This window comes from Pseudorasbora parva, chromosome 1 (assembly GCF_024679245.1).
Source record: "Pseudorasbora parva isolate DD20220531a chromosome 1, ASM2467924v1, whole genome shotgun sequence".
Classification (NCBI taxonomy): Eukaryota; Metazoa; Chordata; class Actinopteri; order Cypriniformes; family Gobionidae; genus Pseudorasbora; species Pseudorasbora parva.
Window position 1 is genome coordinate 66,543,071 of NC_090172.1, and position 16,099 is coordinate 66,559,169.

Genomic DNA, 16,099 nt, shown 5'->3' on the forward strand with positions numbered 1-16,099 from the left:
ACATAACTCATTAAAAAAAAATATCTAAAGGGAATTGTGTAGGAGGGTTACAGTACACTTACACACCCACACATACGAGAGAAGTGCCAATCATATGCATATTCCACATTTTATCATAAGTGTGGGGACATGCATTGGTCTCGGTCTTGACTCGGTCTCGGCCTGTCTTGGTCTTGGTCTTGGTCTTGGTCTTGACTCGGTCTCGACCCTTCAAAGTCTTGGTCTTGTCTTGGTCTCGGTTTAGGTGGTCTTGACTACAACACTACTTATCAGTTAATACAAATTCAGGTAAATAAACATACACTAGTGCTTGAACTACAGTAAATAAAAAGTAGTAAGAAGCATATATATATATATATATATATATATATATATATATATATATATTAAAAAAAACTCAGTCATTGCATAATAATCAAGCGTAGCATCAGCTCTGGCAGGTCACGTTAGTCAAACGTCTGTCAGCTGATTGCGTCTCACAGCATACATATCAAAGCTCCTTCAGGACTATCACCAGCTATCACGTTTCTCCAGAACTCATTTACCCTCCTCCATCCTCAGCTCCACCTCTCATCAGTCAGGATTTGATACTCTGATTCCTCCTGAATCAGACTAAATTCACAAATTATCTTGTACATTTAATAACGATATTAATGATATCTGCAATACATTGTGTTGGTTCTGTTGTGTTCACCCTAAGGAGAGTTATCACTGCTCTCCCTGCTCTTATCCATACTAGGCTGTCCAGAACAGAACCATACCGCCAATCCAAACTATATGCTAATAGTCAATCAATCATCTTGACGATAGTGGTCCTTATAGAAATTATATTTATCAACAATTAAACTGAATTCTGCAGAACTCTTTCTTAACTCAAATCCACAGATCAGTCAGTAAGAGGATGGACACGCCTCTGACTGGTCTCATATATATGTATTAAGTTCCTCTTTTGCTTCTTTAATTTCCTTCAAGACATTCTGAAGCTCATTGTGTGTTTTTCTCATCTGAGCAATGGCCTTGAGTATACTGGATGAGACCTTTTCTGGATCATCTGTTTTCCAGTGCTGTCTCATCTCATGAATCTCTTTGGAATCCATCACTATGAAGGCAGTGTCAGCAATGATTAAGAGTCCACTTAACACACCTGAGACTGCAGCTGCTGCTCGCCCGATTCTGGCAGCCTGAACAGCAATTCTGCCAACATTTGCCAACATGCCAAGACTTATTATTCCAGCGGCACAACCTACTGCACCTCTGCCTGCACCCCACATCATCTGGACATTATCAGAAGATGAGTCGCTGGCAAAGTCTTGGAACTTAGACATCTTTTTCAGTAGCTTTCTCACTTCATTCAGTGGATTGAGAAGCTTTAAGCTTACCAGTTTAAATTTCTCCTCAATCTGTTGAAGGCATTCTTTGAATGAGTTTTGTTTAACCGTATTGGTAATGTTGGAGGCAGCAGTTGTTACACCACCAGCAACTCCGACTCCTACACCGATACCTGTTACAATCAGAGATGCTCCAAGAGTGAACGGTGCCAAACATAAACCAGCCACTGCAGCGATTCCACCAGCTGTCCCAATCACTGCTCCTGACAGACTGGCTGCTGTGGCATCGTAATGTGTCTTCTCAAGTGAATCTGTTGTTTTCCCCCACTCACTAACTAAGGTCTCAAACTCTTTATAGTGCTCACTGTAGGCCTCATTAAAGGAGATGATGGACTCCTTTAACCTTTGCTCCAGTTCCTCAGGGATTCTCTTGTTTCTCTTCACTGCTTCGCTCAGGAATGGTTGAGCTAGAATCTCATCAGCTGAAGGTCTGTCTTCAGGGTCACAGCTGAGCATTTGTCTGATCAGTGTCCTCAGATCCTCTGAGTATCTCTCTGAGATGTGAGGCGGGTTTCCTCTCAAACTGTTGGCATGTTGAAAGCGACGCTCTATGACATCTGACTGTGGGATAAAGGAAAATGAAGGAAATTCTACTGATAAAGGAAACCAAGCTTTTTAAAACACTGATTAAAATGAGCCAACTGCTTTCCAGGATGATTCACTGTTCAACGCATTGCAAAACATCACATGACACTTACTGGCCGAAACGGTGTAAATGCAATGACAACATGCTAAAAACACCTTTAAAAAGCCCACTGTAAATGCTTTCATGAAGGTTTAATCTTTTTAATTGAGTAATAATAAAAAGGTCTATTTGTACTTAGGTACTCAACTGAACAAAATATATAACACCAGCCTAGTGGTGTTTGGATAATTTTACTGCAAAAATACTACATAGTGCACCTTTAATATTGCTTTTTTTGTCACAGAAATACACTTGGCAGTAAAGCACTGATGATTTAGAGCTAGGATGCAGTAAAGCAAATTTACTTCTTTTAAATGCTGTCATCATTTACTCACGCTCGTTTCATTCCAAACCTGTATGACTTCTGGGAAACACAAAATAAGATGTTTTGAAGAATGTTGGCAACCAAGCCATTTTGGTTAGGCTACAATTTGAATATTGTATGAACAAAAAAACTGACTCAAATTATTTTATTTTATGTTTCACAGAAATTAATTCATTTAGGTTTGAAATGACATTAGGGTGAGTAAATAATCACATTTTTGGGTTGAACAATCATATTTTTCAAGAGTTAACACATCATTTAAGTAAGACACTGATATCTATCTTTCATGAGGCTATTAAATTTCATTAAATCTATTAAAAAAAGTAAATAAAACTTTTAAAGAGGAAAAAAAGCTGTCCTTAATTCATGGGATCCAGACTTTAAAACAACTTTATAGACAACTGTAGGCCCGCGATGCGGCTCTTCCCCGGGATGGAGAACCAGATGCTTGAGCGATCTGATTCCGAGGAATTAGATGTGCTCAGCGTCGACGGAGTGAAGTAAACGAGAGCTCGCCACCTCATAATGCAAGGCTCGATCTCGGGTTGCCGAGGCAGCGCGTGCATTACGGGTCTGCAACAAAAGTCAACACACGCGATATGTGATACTGTTTGGAGAGGCATGCAGTCAGCTCCTGAGGGTGCTGGCTGTGGTCGTTGAGAAATATCTCGCAGCGTACAGAAACGTGCTTTTTCGAGTGTTTCAGCCTCGCGCCTGTGGTCTTTCATCTTGAGGGATGAAAGCCAAATATGTTGTAAACTAATCGAATCTCGCGTTGCTGAGGCAGCGTGTAGATGACGATTAGTTGAATACATATTTAAACAGTATGGTCTGGTGATTAGGGCTGCATTTAATTCTGAGGAATTTAAATGAAACATTATCTGACTTTGAGGAGTTAGATGTGTCTATTCAGCCTATCATTCAGCATGTTCACTTGAGGGGTGATTATGGTGGCATTTAGTTCTGAGGAATTAAATGGGATTTATCTAACTTTGAGGAGTTAGATTATCAGCCTATCATCCAAATTGTGTTCACTATATCGGTGATTTTGGTGGCATTTAATTATGTGCAATTAAATGGGATTTATCTGACTTTGAGGAGTTAGATTATCAGCCTATCATCCAAATTGTGTTCACTATATCTGTGTTTTTGGTGGCATTTAATTATGTGCAATTAAATGGGATTTATCTGACTTTGAGGAGTTCTGACTATTTCAGCCTATCATCCAAATTGTGTTCACTTGTATATATATATATTTATTGCTCCCGGGGAGCGATCGAGGTCGCCTCCTCTGGTCAAATTAAAGTTTCAGTTCATATATCTGACTTAAGTATTTATTGACAAAAATTGTATACAAGAGATTGTGATATCAAAATGAACCGAATCAATGACATGATAATCTTAATCGAACCGAACCGTGAGACCAGTGTAGGTTCCCCTAGTCCAAACCCAAAAACGGACAAAAATTCTATAACGAATTGCTTACCCTCATTCCGTAAGACCTTTTTTTAATCTTTGGAACACAAATGAAGATATTTGTGTAGAAACCGACGGCTCAGAAAGGCCTTCATTGACACCAATGTCATTTCCTCTCTCAAGACCCATAAAGGCACTAATTTAAAGGTGTCAATGGAGGCCTTTCTGAGCCATCGGATTTCAACACTAATATCTTCATCTGTGTCTGAAGATGAACGTAGGTCTCACGGGTGTCCAACGATATGAGGAATTAATGACAGAATTTAAATTTTTGGGTGAACAATTGTATTTGTATTCCTTTAACAAATGTATTTTGGCCCCAAATTTAATTTATCCTCTCTAACATTAGTTAAAAGCGATTATTTTTTTAACATTATTTCTGGTGAGATACACATCAGCAGTAAAATGTTTATTGTTTTCTGTATCTCATATCTCAATTTTAATTATTTATACACACTGGCAGTCATATTATCCTTCCATCATAAGAGCTAGTAGCATTTGTTTATGAATGAAGGCCAGTATCAGTGATATTAATACTGATACTGATATCTCTATGAAACTGCAGCACACGAGAATAATGCAAACAGCAGTAAACTGATCTTGGCCCTGCTCTGCTTCACACCAGAGTAATGTTAGAAAATACTTTAATACAGTCGCTCATCCATGGACATGATTTCAGTCCCATCGGATTGCTCTCAATCGGTGCCATCAAGCTACGCCTTTGTCATTTCACCTCTAGCTTTCAAACTTACATGCTGTGCATTTAAGCAAATGTAAAAGGATACTGAGTTAATTTTAACTCTCTTACACACACACAAATAATAATTTGCAGCTGCTCTACAGCTCAGTACTCCAGGTTTGTATATCATAATTCAAATTGAATCTGACCCATCAGTGATATCTCTGTAGTTTCCAGAAATACTCACCCACACATCCAGCATACAGAGATCATGGAGCACCCATCCCAATGACCATATGTCACTAGAAAAAGGCACAAAAATAAACTGTGCTTATATATATATATATTAAATAATTATAAGCATTTTATACTGCTTAAAAAATCAATATGTCATGTATTTCAAGTCATAAAAAACACACCTTTTGAATTGATATTTCTTCTGGAGCACCTCCGGGCTCATATACAGCTCTGCACCCACAACTGATAATGCAAATGCATCAGCTCTGAGAAAACAAAAGTCAAATCAACATAAACTCAAACTGATAAATCTTCACACATATCTTAGGGGTGTACTGACACATCGGCTGAAAGTTCACACAGAAATCTATAATTACCCCATAATTTACTCTCCATCAAGTAATCCTAGGTGTATATGACTTTTGTTCTTTCAGATGAATACAATCGTCTAAACTGCCTTCCTAATTCAACGGAAAAAGCATATCTGATGCGATAATGATGATGTCAGACGTATCGTAAGCGTTTAGATCTGCAAGAGGTGATACACTTTCTGAAAAAGTTACAGAAGGCGGTCCAACGGAAGCTAGAAATTTTACTTTAGAACGTATTAAATATGGATATTTTTCTTACACAAACACATCACTTCCCTTCAGAAGGCTTCTATTGACACAACAGTTTAAGGGTAGAGTTAGGGTCAGGTGTGGTGGTGTGGGTCAGTTTAAGGGTAGAGTTAGGGACAGGTGTGGTGGTGTGGGTCAGTTTAAGGGTAGAGTTAGAGACAGGTGTGGTGGTGTGGGTCAGTTTAAGGGTAAAGTTAGGGTCAGGTGTGGTGGTGTGGGTCAGTTTAAGGGTAGAGTTAGGGTCAGGTGTGGTGGTGTGGGTCAGTTTAAGGGTAGAGTTAGGGTCAGGTGTCGTGGTGTGGGTCAGTTTAAGGGTAGAGTTAGGGTCAGGTGTGGTGGTGTGGGTCAGTTTAAGGGTAGAGTTAGGGACAGGTGTGGTGGTGTGGGTCAGTTTAAGGGTAAAGTTAGGGTCAGGTGTGGTGGTGTGGGTCAGTTTAAGGGTAGAGTTAGGGTCAGGTGTGGTGGTGTGGGTCAGTTTAAGGGTAGAGTTAGGGTCAGGTGTGGTGGTGTGGGTCAGTTTAAGGGTAGAGTTAGGGTCAGGTGTCGTGGTGTGGGTCAGTTTAAGGGTAGAGTTAGGGTCAGGTGTGGTGGCGTGGGTCAGTTTAAGGGTAAAGTTAGGGTCAGGTGTGGTGGTGTGGGTCAGTTAAGGGTAAAGTTAGGGACAGGTGTGGTAGTGTGGGTCAGTTTAAGGGTAGAGTTAGGGTCAGGTGTGGTGGTGTGGGTCAGTTTAAGGGTAGAGTTAGGGTCAGGTGTGGTGGTGTGGGTCAGTTTAAGGGTAGAGTTAGGGTCAGGTGTCATGGTGTGGGTTAGTTTAAGGGTAGAGTTAGGGACAGGTGTGGTGGTGTGGGTCAGTTTAAGGGTAGAGTTAGGGTCAGGTGTGGTGGTGTGGGTCAGTTTAAGGGTAAAGTTAGGGACAGGTGTGGTAGTGTGGGTCAGTTTAAGGGTAGAGTTAGGGACAGGTGTGGTGGTGTGGGTCAGTTAAGGGTAAAGTTAGGGACAGGTGTGGTGGTGTGGGTCAGTTTAAGGGTAGAGTTAGGGTCAGGTGTGGTGGTGTGGGTCAGTTTAAGGGTAGAGTTAGGGTCAGGTGTGGTGGTGTGGGTCAGTTTAAGGGTAGAGTTAGGGTCAGGGTCAGGTGTGGTGGTGTGGGTCAGTTTAAGGGTAGAGTTAGGGACAGGTGTGGTGGTGTGGGCCAGTTTAAGGGTAAAGTTAGGGACAGGTGTAGTGGTGTGGGTCAGTTTAAGGGTAGAGTTAGGGACAGGTGTGGTGGTGTGGGTCAGTTTAAGGGTAGAGTTAGGGTCAGGTGTGGTGGTGTGGGTCAGTTTAAGGGTAAAGTTAGGGTCAGGTGTGGTGGTGTGGGTTAGTTTAAGGGTAGAGTTAGGGACAGGTGTGGTGGTGTGGGTCAGTTTAAGGGTAAAGTTAGGGACAGGTGTAGTGGTGTGGGTCAGTGTAAGGGTAAAGTTAGGGTCAGGTGTAGTGGTGTGGGTCAGTGTAAGGGTAGAGTTAGGGACAGGTGTGGTGGTGTGGGTCAGTTTAAAGGTAAAGTTAGGGTCAGGTGTGGTGGTGTGAGTCAGTTTAAGGATAAAGTTAGGGTCAGGTGTGGTGGAATGGGTCAGTTTAAGGGTAGAGTTAGGGACAGGTGTGGTTGTGTGGGTCAGTTTAAGGGTAGAGTTAGGGACAGGTGTGGTGGTGTGGGTCAGTTTAAGGGTAGAGTTAGGGACAGGTGTGGTGGTGTGGGCCAGTTTAAGGGTAAAGTTAGGGACAGGTGTAGTGGTGTGGGTCAGTTTAAGGGTAGAGTTAGGGACAGGTGTGGTGGTGTGGGTCAGTTTAAGGGTAGAGTTAGGGTCAGGTGTGGTGGTGTGGGTCAGTTTAAGGTTAAAGTTAGGGTCAGGTGTGGTGGTGTGGGTTAGTTTAAGGGTAGAGTTAGGGACAGGTGTGGTGGTGTGGGTCAGTTTAAGGGTAAAGTTAGGGACAGGTGTAGTGGTGTGGGTCAGTGTAAGGGTAAAGTTAGGGTCAGGTGTAGTGGTGTGGGTCAGTGTAAGGGTAAAGTTAGGGTCAGGTGTAGTGGTGTGGGTCAGTGTAAGGGTAGAGTTAGGGACAGGTGTGGTGGTGTGGGTCAGTTTAAAGGTAAAGTTAGGGTCAGGTGTGGTGGTGTGAGTCAGTTTAAGGGTAGAGTTAGGGTCAGGTGTGGTGGTGTGGGTCAGTTTAAGGGTAGAGTTAGGGTCAGGTGTGGTGGTGTGGGTCAGTTTAAGGGTAGAGTTAGGGTCAGGTGTCGTGGTGTGGGTCAGTTTAAGGGTAGAGTTAGGGTCAGGTGTGGTGGCGTGGGTCAGTTTAAGGGTAAAGTTAGGGTCAGGTGTGGTGGTGTGGGTCAGTTAAGGGTAAAGTTAGGGACAGGTGTGGTAGTGTGGGTCAGTTTAAGGGTAGAGTTAGGGTCAGGTGTGGTGGTGTGGGTCAGTTTAAGGGTAGAGTTAGGGTCAGGTGTGGTGGTGTGGGTCAGTTTAAGGGTAGAGTTAGGGTCAGGTGTCATGGTGTGGGTTAGTTTAAGGGTAGAGTTAGGGACAGGTGTGGTGGTGTGGGTCAGTTTAAGGGTAGAGTTAGGGTCAGGTGTGGTGGTGTGGGTCAGTTTAAGGGTAAAGTTAGGGTCAGGTGTGGTGGTGTGGGTCAGTTAAGGGTAAAGTTAGGGACAGGTGTGGTAGTGTGGGTCAGTTTAAGGGTAGAGTTAGGGTCAGGTGTGGTGGTGTGGGTCAGTTTAAGGGTAGAGTTAGGGTCAGGTGTGGTGGTGTGGGTCAGTTTAAGGGTAGAGTTAGGGTCAGGTGTCATGGTGTGGGTTAGTTTAAGGGTAGAGTTAGGGACAGGTGTGGTGGTGTGGGTCAGTTTAAGGGTAGAGTTAGGGTCAGGTGTGGTGGTGTGGGTCAGTTTAAGGGTAAAGTTAGGGACAGGTGTGGTAGTGTGGGTCAGTTTAAGGGTAGAGTTAGGGACAGGTGTGGTGGTGTGGGTCAGTTAAGGGTAAAGTTAGGGACAGGTGTGGTGGTGTGGGTCAGTTTAAGGGTAGAGTTAGGGTCAGGTGTGGTGGTGTGGGTCAGTTTAAGGGTAGAGTTAGGGTCAGGTGTGGTGGTGTGGGTCAGTTTAAGGGTAGAGTTAGGGTCAGGGTCAGGTGTGGTGGTGTGGGTCAGTTTAAGGGTAGAGTTAGGGACAGGTGTGGTGGTGTGGGCCAGTTTAAGGGTAAAGTTAGGGACAGGTGTAGTGGTGTGGGTCAGTTTAAGGGTAGAGTTAGGGACAGGTGTGGTGGTGTGGGTCAGTTTAAGGGTAGAGTTAGGGTCAGGTGTGGTGGTGTGGGTCAGTTTAAGGGTAAAGTTAGGGTCAGGTGTGGTGGTGTGGGTTAGTTTAAGGGTAGAGTTAGGGACAGGTGTGGTGGTGTGGGTCAGTTTAAGGGTAAAGTTAGGGACAGGTGTAGTGGTGTGGGTCAGTGTAAGGGTAAAGTTAGGGTCAGGTGTAGTGGTGTGGGTCAGTGTAAGGGTAGAGTTAGGGACAGGTGTGGTGGTGTGGGTCAGTTAAAAGGTAAAGTTAGGGTCAGGTGTGGTGGTGTGAGTCAGTTTAAGGATAAAGTTAGGGTCAGGTGTGGTGGAATGGGTCAGTTTAAGGGTAGAGTTAGGGACAGGTGTGGTTGTGTGGGTCAGTTTAAGGGTAAAGTTAGGGACAGGTGTGGTGGTGTGGGTCAGTTTAAGGGTAGAGTTAGGGACAGGTGTGGTGGTGTGGGTCAGTTTAAGGGTAGAGTTAGGGACAGGTGTGGTGGTGTGGGCCAGTTTAAGGGTAAAGTTAGGGACAGGTGTAGTGGTGTGGGTCAGTTTAAGGGTAGAGTTAGGGACAGGTGTGGTGGTGTGGGTCAGTTTAAGGGTAGAGTTAGGGTCGGGTGTGGTGGTGTGGGTCAGTTTAAGGGTAGAGTTAGGGTCGGGTGTGGTGGTGTGGGTCAGTTTAAGGGTAGAGTTAGGGTCGGGTGTGGTGGTGTGGGTCAGTTTAAGGGTAGAGTTAGGGTCGGGTGTGGTGGTGTGGGTCAGTTTAAGGGTAAAGTTAGGGACAGGTGTGGTGGTGTGGGTCAGTTTAAGGGTAGAGTTAGGGTCAGGTGTGGTGGTGTGGGTCAGTTTAAGGGTAGAGTTAGGGTCAGGTGTGGTGGTGTGGGTCAGTTTAAGGGTAAAGTTAGGGACAGGTGTAGTGGTGTGGGTCAGTTTAAGGGTAAAGTTAGGGACAGGTGTAGTGGTGTGGGTCAGTTTAAGGGTAAAGTTAGGGTCAGGTGTGGTGGTGTGGGTCAGTTTAAGGGTAGAGTTAGGGACAGGTGTGGTGGTGTGGGTCAGTTTGAGGGTAGAGTTAGGGACAGGTGTGGTGGTGTGGGTCAGTTTAAGGGTAGAGTTAGGGACAGGTGTGGTGGTGTGGGTTAGTTTAATGGTAGAGTTAGGGACAGGTGTGGTGGTGTGGGTCAGTTTAAAGGTAAAGTTAGGGTCAGGTGTGGTGGTGTGGGTCAGTTTAAGGGTAAAGTTAGGGACAGGTGTGGTGGTGTGGGTCAGTTTAAGGGTAAAGTTAGGGACAGGTGTGGTGTGTGGGTCAGTTTAAGTATAAAGTTAGGGTCAGGTGTGGTGGTGTGGGTCAGATTAAGGGTAGAGTTAGGGACAGGTGTGGTTGTGTGGGTCAGTTTAAGGGTAGAGTTAGGGACAGGTGTGGTGGTCTGGGTCAGTTTAAGGGTAGAGTTAGGGACAGGTGTAGTGGTGTGGGTCAGTTTAAGGGTAGAGTTAGGGACAGGTGTGGTGGTGTGGGTCAGTTTAAGGGTAAAGTTAGGGACAGGTGTGGTGGTGTGGGTTAGTTTAAGGGTAGAGTTAGGGACAGGTGTGGTGGTGTGGGTCAGTTTAAGGGTAAAGTTAGGGACAGGTGTAGTGGTGTGGGTCAGTTTAAGGGTAAAGTTAGGGACAGGTGTAGTGGTGTGGGTCAGTTTAAGGGTAAAGTTAGGGACAGGTGTAGTGGTGTGGGTCAGTTTAAGGGTAGAGTTAGGGACAGGTGTGGTTGTGTGGGTCAGTTTAAGGGTAGAGTTAGGGTCAGGTGTGATGGTGTGGGTCAGTTTAAGGGTAGAGTTAGGGACAGGTGTAGTGGTGTGGGTCAGTTTAAGGGTAGAGTTAGGGTCAGGTGTGGTGGTGTGGGTCAGTTTAAGGGTAAAGTTAGGGACGGGTGTGGTGGTGTGGGTCAGTTTAAGGGTAGAGTTAGGGACAGGTGTGGTGGTGTGGGTCAGTTTAAGGGTAGAGTTAGGGACAGGTGTGGTGGTGTGGGTCAGTTTAAGGGTAGAGTTAGGGACAGGTGTGGTGGTGTGGGTCAGTTTAAGGGTAAAGTTAGGGACAGGTGTGGTGTGTGGGTTAGTTTAAGTATAAAGTTAGGGTCAGGTGTGGTGGTGTGGGTCAGTTTAAGGGTAGAGTTAGGGACAGGTGTGGTTGTGTGGGTCAGTTTAAGGGTAGAGTTAGGGTCAGGTGTGATGGTGTGGGTCAGTTTAAGGGTAGAGTTAGGGACAGGTGTAGTGGTGTGGGTCAGTTTAAGGGTAGAGTTAGGGTCAGGTGTGGTGGTGTGGGTCAGTTTAAGGGTAGAGTTAGGGTCGGGTGTGGTGGTGTGGGTCAGTTTAAGGTTAAAGTTAGGGTCAGGTGTGGTGGTGTGGGTTAGTTTAAGGGTAGAGTTAGGGTCGGGTGTGGTGGTGTGGGTCAGTTTAAGGGTAGAGTTAGGGTCGGGTGTGGTGGTGTGGGTCAGTTTAAGGGTAGAGTTAGGGTCGGGTGTGGTGGTGTGGGTCAGTTTAAGGGTAAAGTTAGGGACAGGTGTGGTGGTGTGGGTCAGTTTAAGGGTAGAGTTAGGGTCAGGTGTGGTGGTGTGGGTCAGTTTAAGGGTAGAGTTAGGGTCAGGTGTGGTGGTGTGGGTCAGTTTAAGGGTAAAGTTAGGGACAGGTGTAGTGGTGTGGGTCAGTTTAAGGGTAGAGTTAGGGACAGGTGTGGTTGTGTGGGTCAGTTTAAGGGTAAAGTTAGGGACAGGTGTGGTGGTGTGGGTCAGTTTAAGGGTAAAGTTAGGGACAGGTGTGGTGGTGTGGGTCAGTTTAAGGGTAAAGTTAGGGACAGGTGTGGTGTGTGGGTCAGTTTAAGTATAAAGTTAGGGTCAGGTGTGGTGGTGTGGGTCAGATTAAGGGTAGAGTTAGGGACAGGTGTGGTTGTGTGGGTCAGTTTAAGGGTAGAGTTAGGGACAGGTGTGGTGGTCTGGGTCAGTTTAAGGGTAGAGTTAGGGACAGGTGTAGTGGTGTGGGTCAGTTTAAGGGTAGAGTTAGGGACAGGTGTGGTGGTGTGGGTCAGTTTAAGGGTAAAGTTAGGGACAGGTGTGGTGGTGTGGGTCAGTTTAAGGGTAAAGTTAGGGACAGGTGTGGTGGTGTGGGTCAGTTTAAGGGTAGAGTTAGGGACAGGTGTGGTTGTGTGGGTCAGTTTAAGGGTAGAGTTAGGGACAGGTGTAGTGGTGTGGGTCAGTTTAAGGGTAGAGTTAGGGTCAGGTGTGGTGGTGTGGGTCAGTTTAAGGGTAAAGTTAGGGACGGGTGTGGTGGTGTGGGTCAGTTTAAGGGTAGAGTTAGGGACAGGTGTGGTGGTGTGGGTCAGTTTAAGGGTAGAGTTAGGGACAGGTGTGGTGGTGTGGGTCAGTTTAAGGGTAGAGTTAGGGACAGGTGTGGTGGTGTGGGTCAGTTTAAGGGTAAAGTTAGGGACAGGTGTGGTGTGTGGGTTAGTTTAAGTATAAAGTTAGGGTCAGGTGTGGTGGTGTGGGTCAGTTTAAGGGTAGAGTTAGGGACAGGTGTGGTTGTGTGGGTCAGTTTAAGGGTAGAGTTAGGGTCAGGTGTGATGGTGTGGGTCAGTTTAAGGGTAGAGTTAGGGACAGGTGTAGTGGTGTGGGTCAGTTTAAGGGTAGAGTTAGGGTCAGGTGTGGTGGTGTGGGTCAGTTTAAGGGTAGAGTTAGGGTCGGGTGTGGTGGTGTGGGTCAGTTTAAGGTTAAAGTTAGGGTCAGGTGTGGTGGTGTGGGTTAGTTTAAGGGTAGAGTTAGGGTCGGGTGTGGTGGTGTGGGTCAGTTTAAGGGTAGAGTTAGGGTCGGGTGTGGTGGTGTGGGTCAGTTTAAGGGTAGAGTTAGGGTCGGGTGTGGTGGTGTGGGTCAGTTTAAGGGTAAAGTTAGGGACAGGTGTGGTGGTGTGGGTCAGTTTAAGGGTAGAGTTAGGGTCAGGTGTGGTGGTGTGGGTCAGTTTAAGGGTAGAGTTAGGGTCAGGTGTGGTGGTGTGGGTCAGTTTAAGGGTAAAGTTAGGGACAGGTGTAGTGGTGTGGGTCAGTTTAAGGGTAGAGTTAGGGACAGGTGTGGTTGTGTGGGTCAGTTTAAGGGTAAAGTTAGGGACAGGTGTGGTGGTGTGGGTCAGTTTAAGGGTAGAGTTAGGGACAGGTGTGGTGGTGTGGGTCAGTTTGAGGGTAGAGTTAGGGACAGGTGTGGTGGTGTGGGTCAGTTTAAGGGTAGAGTTAGGGACAGGTGTGGTGGTGTGGGTTAGTTTAATGGTAGAGTTAGGGACAGGTGTGGTGGTGTGGGTCAGTTTAAAGGTAAAGTTAGGGTCAGGTGTGGTGGTGTGGGTCAGTTTAAGGGTAAAGTTAGGGACAGGTGTGGTGGTGTGGGTCAGTTTAAGGGTAAAGTTAGGGACAGGTGTGGTGTGTGGGTCAGTTTAAGTATAAAGTTAGGGTCAGGTGTGGTGGTGTGGGTCAGATTAAGGGTAGAGTTAGGGACAGGTGTGGTTGTGTGGGTCAGTTTAAGGGTAGAGTTAGGGACAGGTGTGGTGGTCTGGGTCAGTTTAAGGGTAGAGTTAGGGACAGGTGTAGTGGTGTGGGTCAGTTTAAGGGTAGAGTTAGGGACAGGTGTGGTGGTGTGGGTCAGTTTAAGGGTAAAGTTAGGGACAGGTGTGGTGGTGTGGGTCAGTTTAAGGGTAAAGTTAGGGACAGGTGTGGTGGTGTGGGTTAGTTTAAGGGTAGAGTTAGGGACAGGTGTGGTGGTGTGGGTCAGTTTAAGGGTAAAGTTAGGGACAGGTGTAGTGGTGTGGGTCAGTTTAAGGGTAAAGTTAGGGACAGGTGTAGTGGTGTGGGTCAGTTTAAGGGTAAAGTTAGGGTCAGGTGTGGTGGTGTGGGTCAGTTTAAGGGTAGAGTTAGGGACAGGTGTGGTTGTGTGGGTCAGTTTAAGGGTAGAGTTAGGGTCAGGTGTGATGGTGTGGGTCAGTTTAAGGGTAGAGTTAGGGACAGGTGTAGTGGTGTGGGTCAGTTTAAGGGTAGAGTTAGGGTCAGGTGTGGTGGTGTGGGTCAGTTTAAGGGTAAAGTTAGGGACGGGTGTGGTGGTGTGGGTCAGTTTAAGGGTAGAGTTAGGGACAGGTGTGGTGGTGTGGGTCAGTTTAAGGGTAGAGTTAGGGACAGGTGTGGTGGTGTGGGTCAGTTTAAGGGTAGAGTTAGGGACAGGTGTGGTGGTGTGGGTCAGTTTAAGGGTAAAGTTAGGGACAGGTGTGGTGTGTGGGTTAGTTTAAGTATAAAGTTAGGGTCAGGTGTGGTGGTGTGGGTCAGTTTAAGGCTAGAGTTAGGGACAGGTGTGGTTGTGTGGGTCAGTTTAAGGGTAGAGTTAGGGTCAGGTGTGATGGTGTGGGTCAGTTTAAGGGTAGAGTTAGGGACAGGTGTAGTGGTGTGGGTCAGTTTAAGGGTAGAGTTAGGGTCAGGTGTGGTGGTGTGGGTCAGTTTAAGGGTAGAGTTAGGGTCGGGTGTGGTGGTGTGGGTCAGTTTAAGGGTAAAGTTAGGGACAGGTGTGGTGGTGTGGGTCAGTTTAAGGGTAGAGTTAGGGTCGGGTGTGGTGGTGTGGGTCAGTTTAAGGGTAGAGTTAGGGTCGGGTGTGGTGGTGTGGGTCAGTTTAAGGGTAGAGTTAGGGTCGGGTGTGGTGGTGTGGGTCAGTTTAAGGGTAAAGTTAGGGACAGGTGTGGTGGTGTGGGTCAGTTTAAGGGTAGAGTTAGGGTCAGGTGTGGTGGTGTGGGTCAGTTTAAGGGTAGAGTTAGGGTCAGGTGTGGTGGTGTGGGTCAGTTTAAGGGTAAAGTTAGGGACAGGTGTAGTGGTGTGGGTCAGTTTAAGGGTAAAGTTAGGGACAGGTGTAGTGGTGTGGGTCAGTTTAAGGGTAAAGTTAGGGTCAGGTGTGGTGGTGTGGGTCAGTTTAAGGGTAGAGTTAGGGACAGGTGTGGTTGTGTGGGTCAGTTTAAGGGTAGAGTTAGGGTCAGGTGTGATGGTGTGGGTCAGTTTAAGGGTAGAGTTAGGGACAGGTGTAGTGGTGTGGGTCAGTTTAAGGGTAGAGTTAGGGTCAGGTGTGGTGGTGTGGGTCAGTTTAAGGGTAAAGTTAGGGACGGGTGTGGTGGTGTGGGTCAGTTTAAGGGTAGAGTTAGGGACAGGTGTGGTGGTGTGGGTCAGTTTAAGGGTAGAGTTAGGGACAGGTGTGGTGGTGTGGGTCAGTTTAAGGGTAGAGTTAGGGACAGGTGTGGTGGTGTGGGTCAGTTTAAGGGTAAAGTTAGGGACAGGTGTGGTGTGTGGGTCAGTTTAAGTATAAATTTAGGGTCAGGTGTGGTGGTGTGGGTCAGTTTAAGGGTAGAGTTAGGGACAGGTGTGGTTGTGTGGGTCAGTTTAAGGGTAGAGTTAGGGTCAGGTGTGATGGTGTGGGTCAGTTTAAGGGTAGAGTTAGGGACAGGTGTAGTGGTGTGGGTCAGTTTAAGGGTAGAGTTAGGGTCAGGTGTGGTGGTGTGGGTCAGTTTAAGGGTAAAGTTAGGGACGGGTGTGGTGGTGTGGGTCAGTTTAAGGGTAGAGTTAGGGACAGGTGTGGTGGTGTCGGTCAGTTTAAGGGTAGAGTTAGGGACAGGTGTGGTGGTGTGGGTCAGTTTAAGGGTAGAGTTAGGGACAGGTGTGGTGGTGTGGGTCAGTTTAAGGGTAAAGTTAGGGACAGGTGTGGTGGTGTGGGTCAGTTTAAGGGTAGAGTTAGGGACAGGTGTGGTGGTGTGGGTCAGTTTAAGGTTAGAGTTAGGGACAGGTGTGGTGTTGTGGTAATATTCTACTATTCAACAACATTCAACAGAACAGATCCTATTATTTACTTTATTTTTTACCTTTGCAATGTTTTTGAGCATCCAAAAGCTACATTGATGTAGTCATCTTCAGTCAGAAAGATATTCTAGAATGACAACAGAAAACTCATAAATCATAACACATCTGGCTTGGTGACACATGATTTATCAAGCTTTGTCAATGTCTACCTGTGGTTTTATTTCTCCGTGAAGGATATTCTTCTTATGAACATACTGCAGAGCCAGACAAATCTGAACAAGCCAGTCAATGATCTACAGAAAAGACAGAAAACAGAAAAGATACACATGGAGAAAGCAGTGAGTTCTTTATTATTAGTTACACATTGCAAAACTATGTATTTGTACGTTCTTCAGTTATCACTTTATACACTAAAATGGTTGTATCTTTACTCTTATTAGGTTATTTCAAGCCCTTCATCAATAGAGCTTAGGGCACATTTACAAGTGCACTCATATTTTTCAGGATGGGCTGGTCTACCTCAGCAGAGTTACTTCCAAACTCTAATACATTACTTGTT

The 16,099-nt window shown here is 46.0% G+C and overlaps 2 protein-coding genes across 2 annotated transcripts in view; both read right to left on the reverse strand.

Moving 5' to 3' along the window:
• LOC137080903 (uncharacterized) overlaps window positions 1-16,099 on the reverse strand; it is a 470,496-nt gene that overhangs the window by 232,585 nt on the left and 221,812 nt on the right. The window lies entirely within an intron of this gene.
• Window positions 405-16,099, reverse strand: part of LOC137080985 (uncharacterized) — a 61,189-nt gene continuing 45,494 nt past the window's right edge. Inside the window, exons 7-11 of the mRNA XM_067447613.1 lie at window positions 15,750-15,833; window positions 15,603-15,667; window positions 4,973-5,056; window positions 4,801-4,855; window positions 405-1,949 (exon numbers count right to left, since the gene is read on the reverse strand). Of these exons, the coding sequence (XP_067303714.1) occupies window positions 924-1,949; window positions 4,801-4,855; window positions 4,973-5,056; window positions 15,603-15,667; window positions 15,750-15,833 (1,314 nt within the window). The 3' untranslated portion in view covers window positions 405-923. The remainder of the gene's footprint in view (window positions 1,950-4,800; window positions 4,856-4,972; window positions 5,057-15,602; window positions 15,668-15,749; window positions 15,834-16,099) is intronic.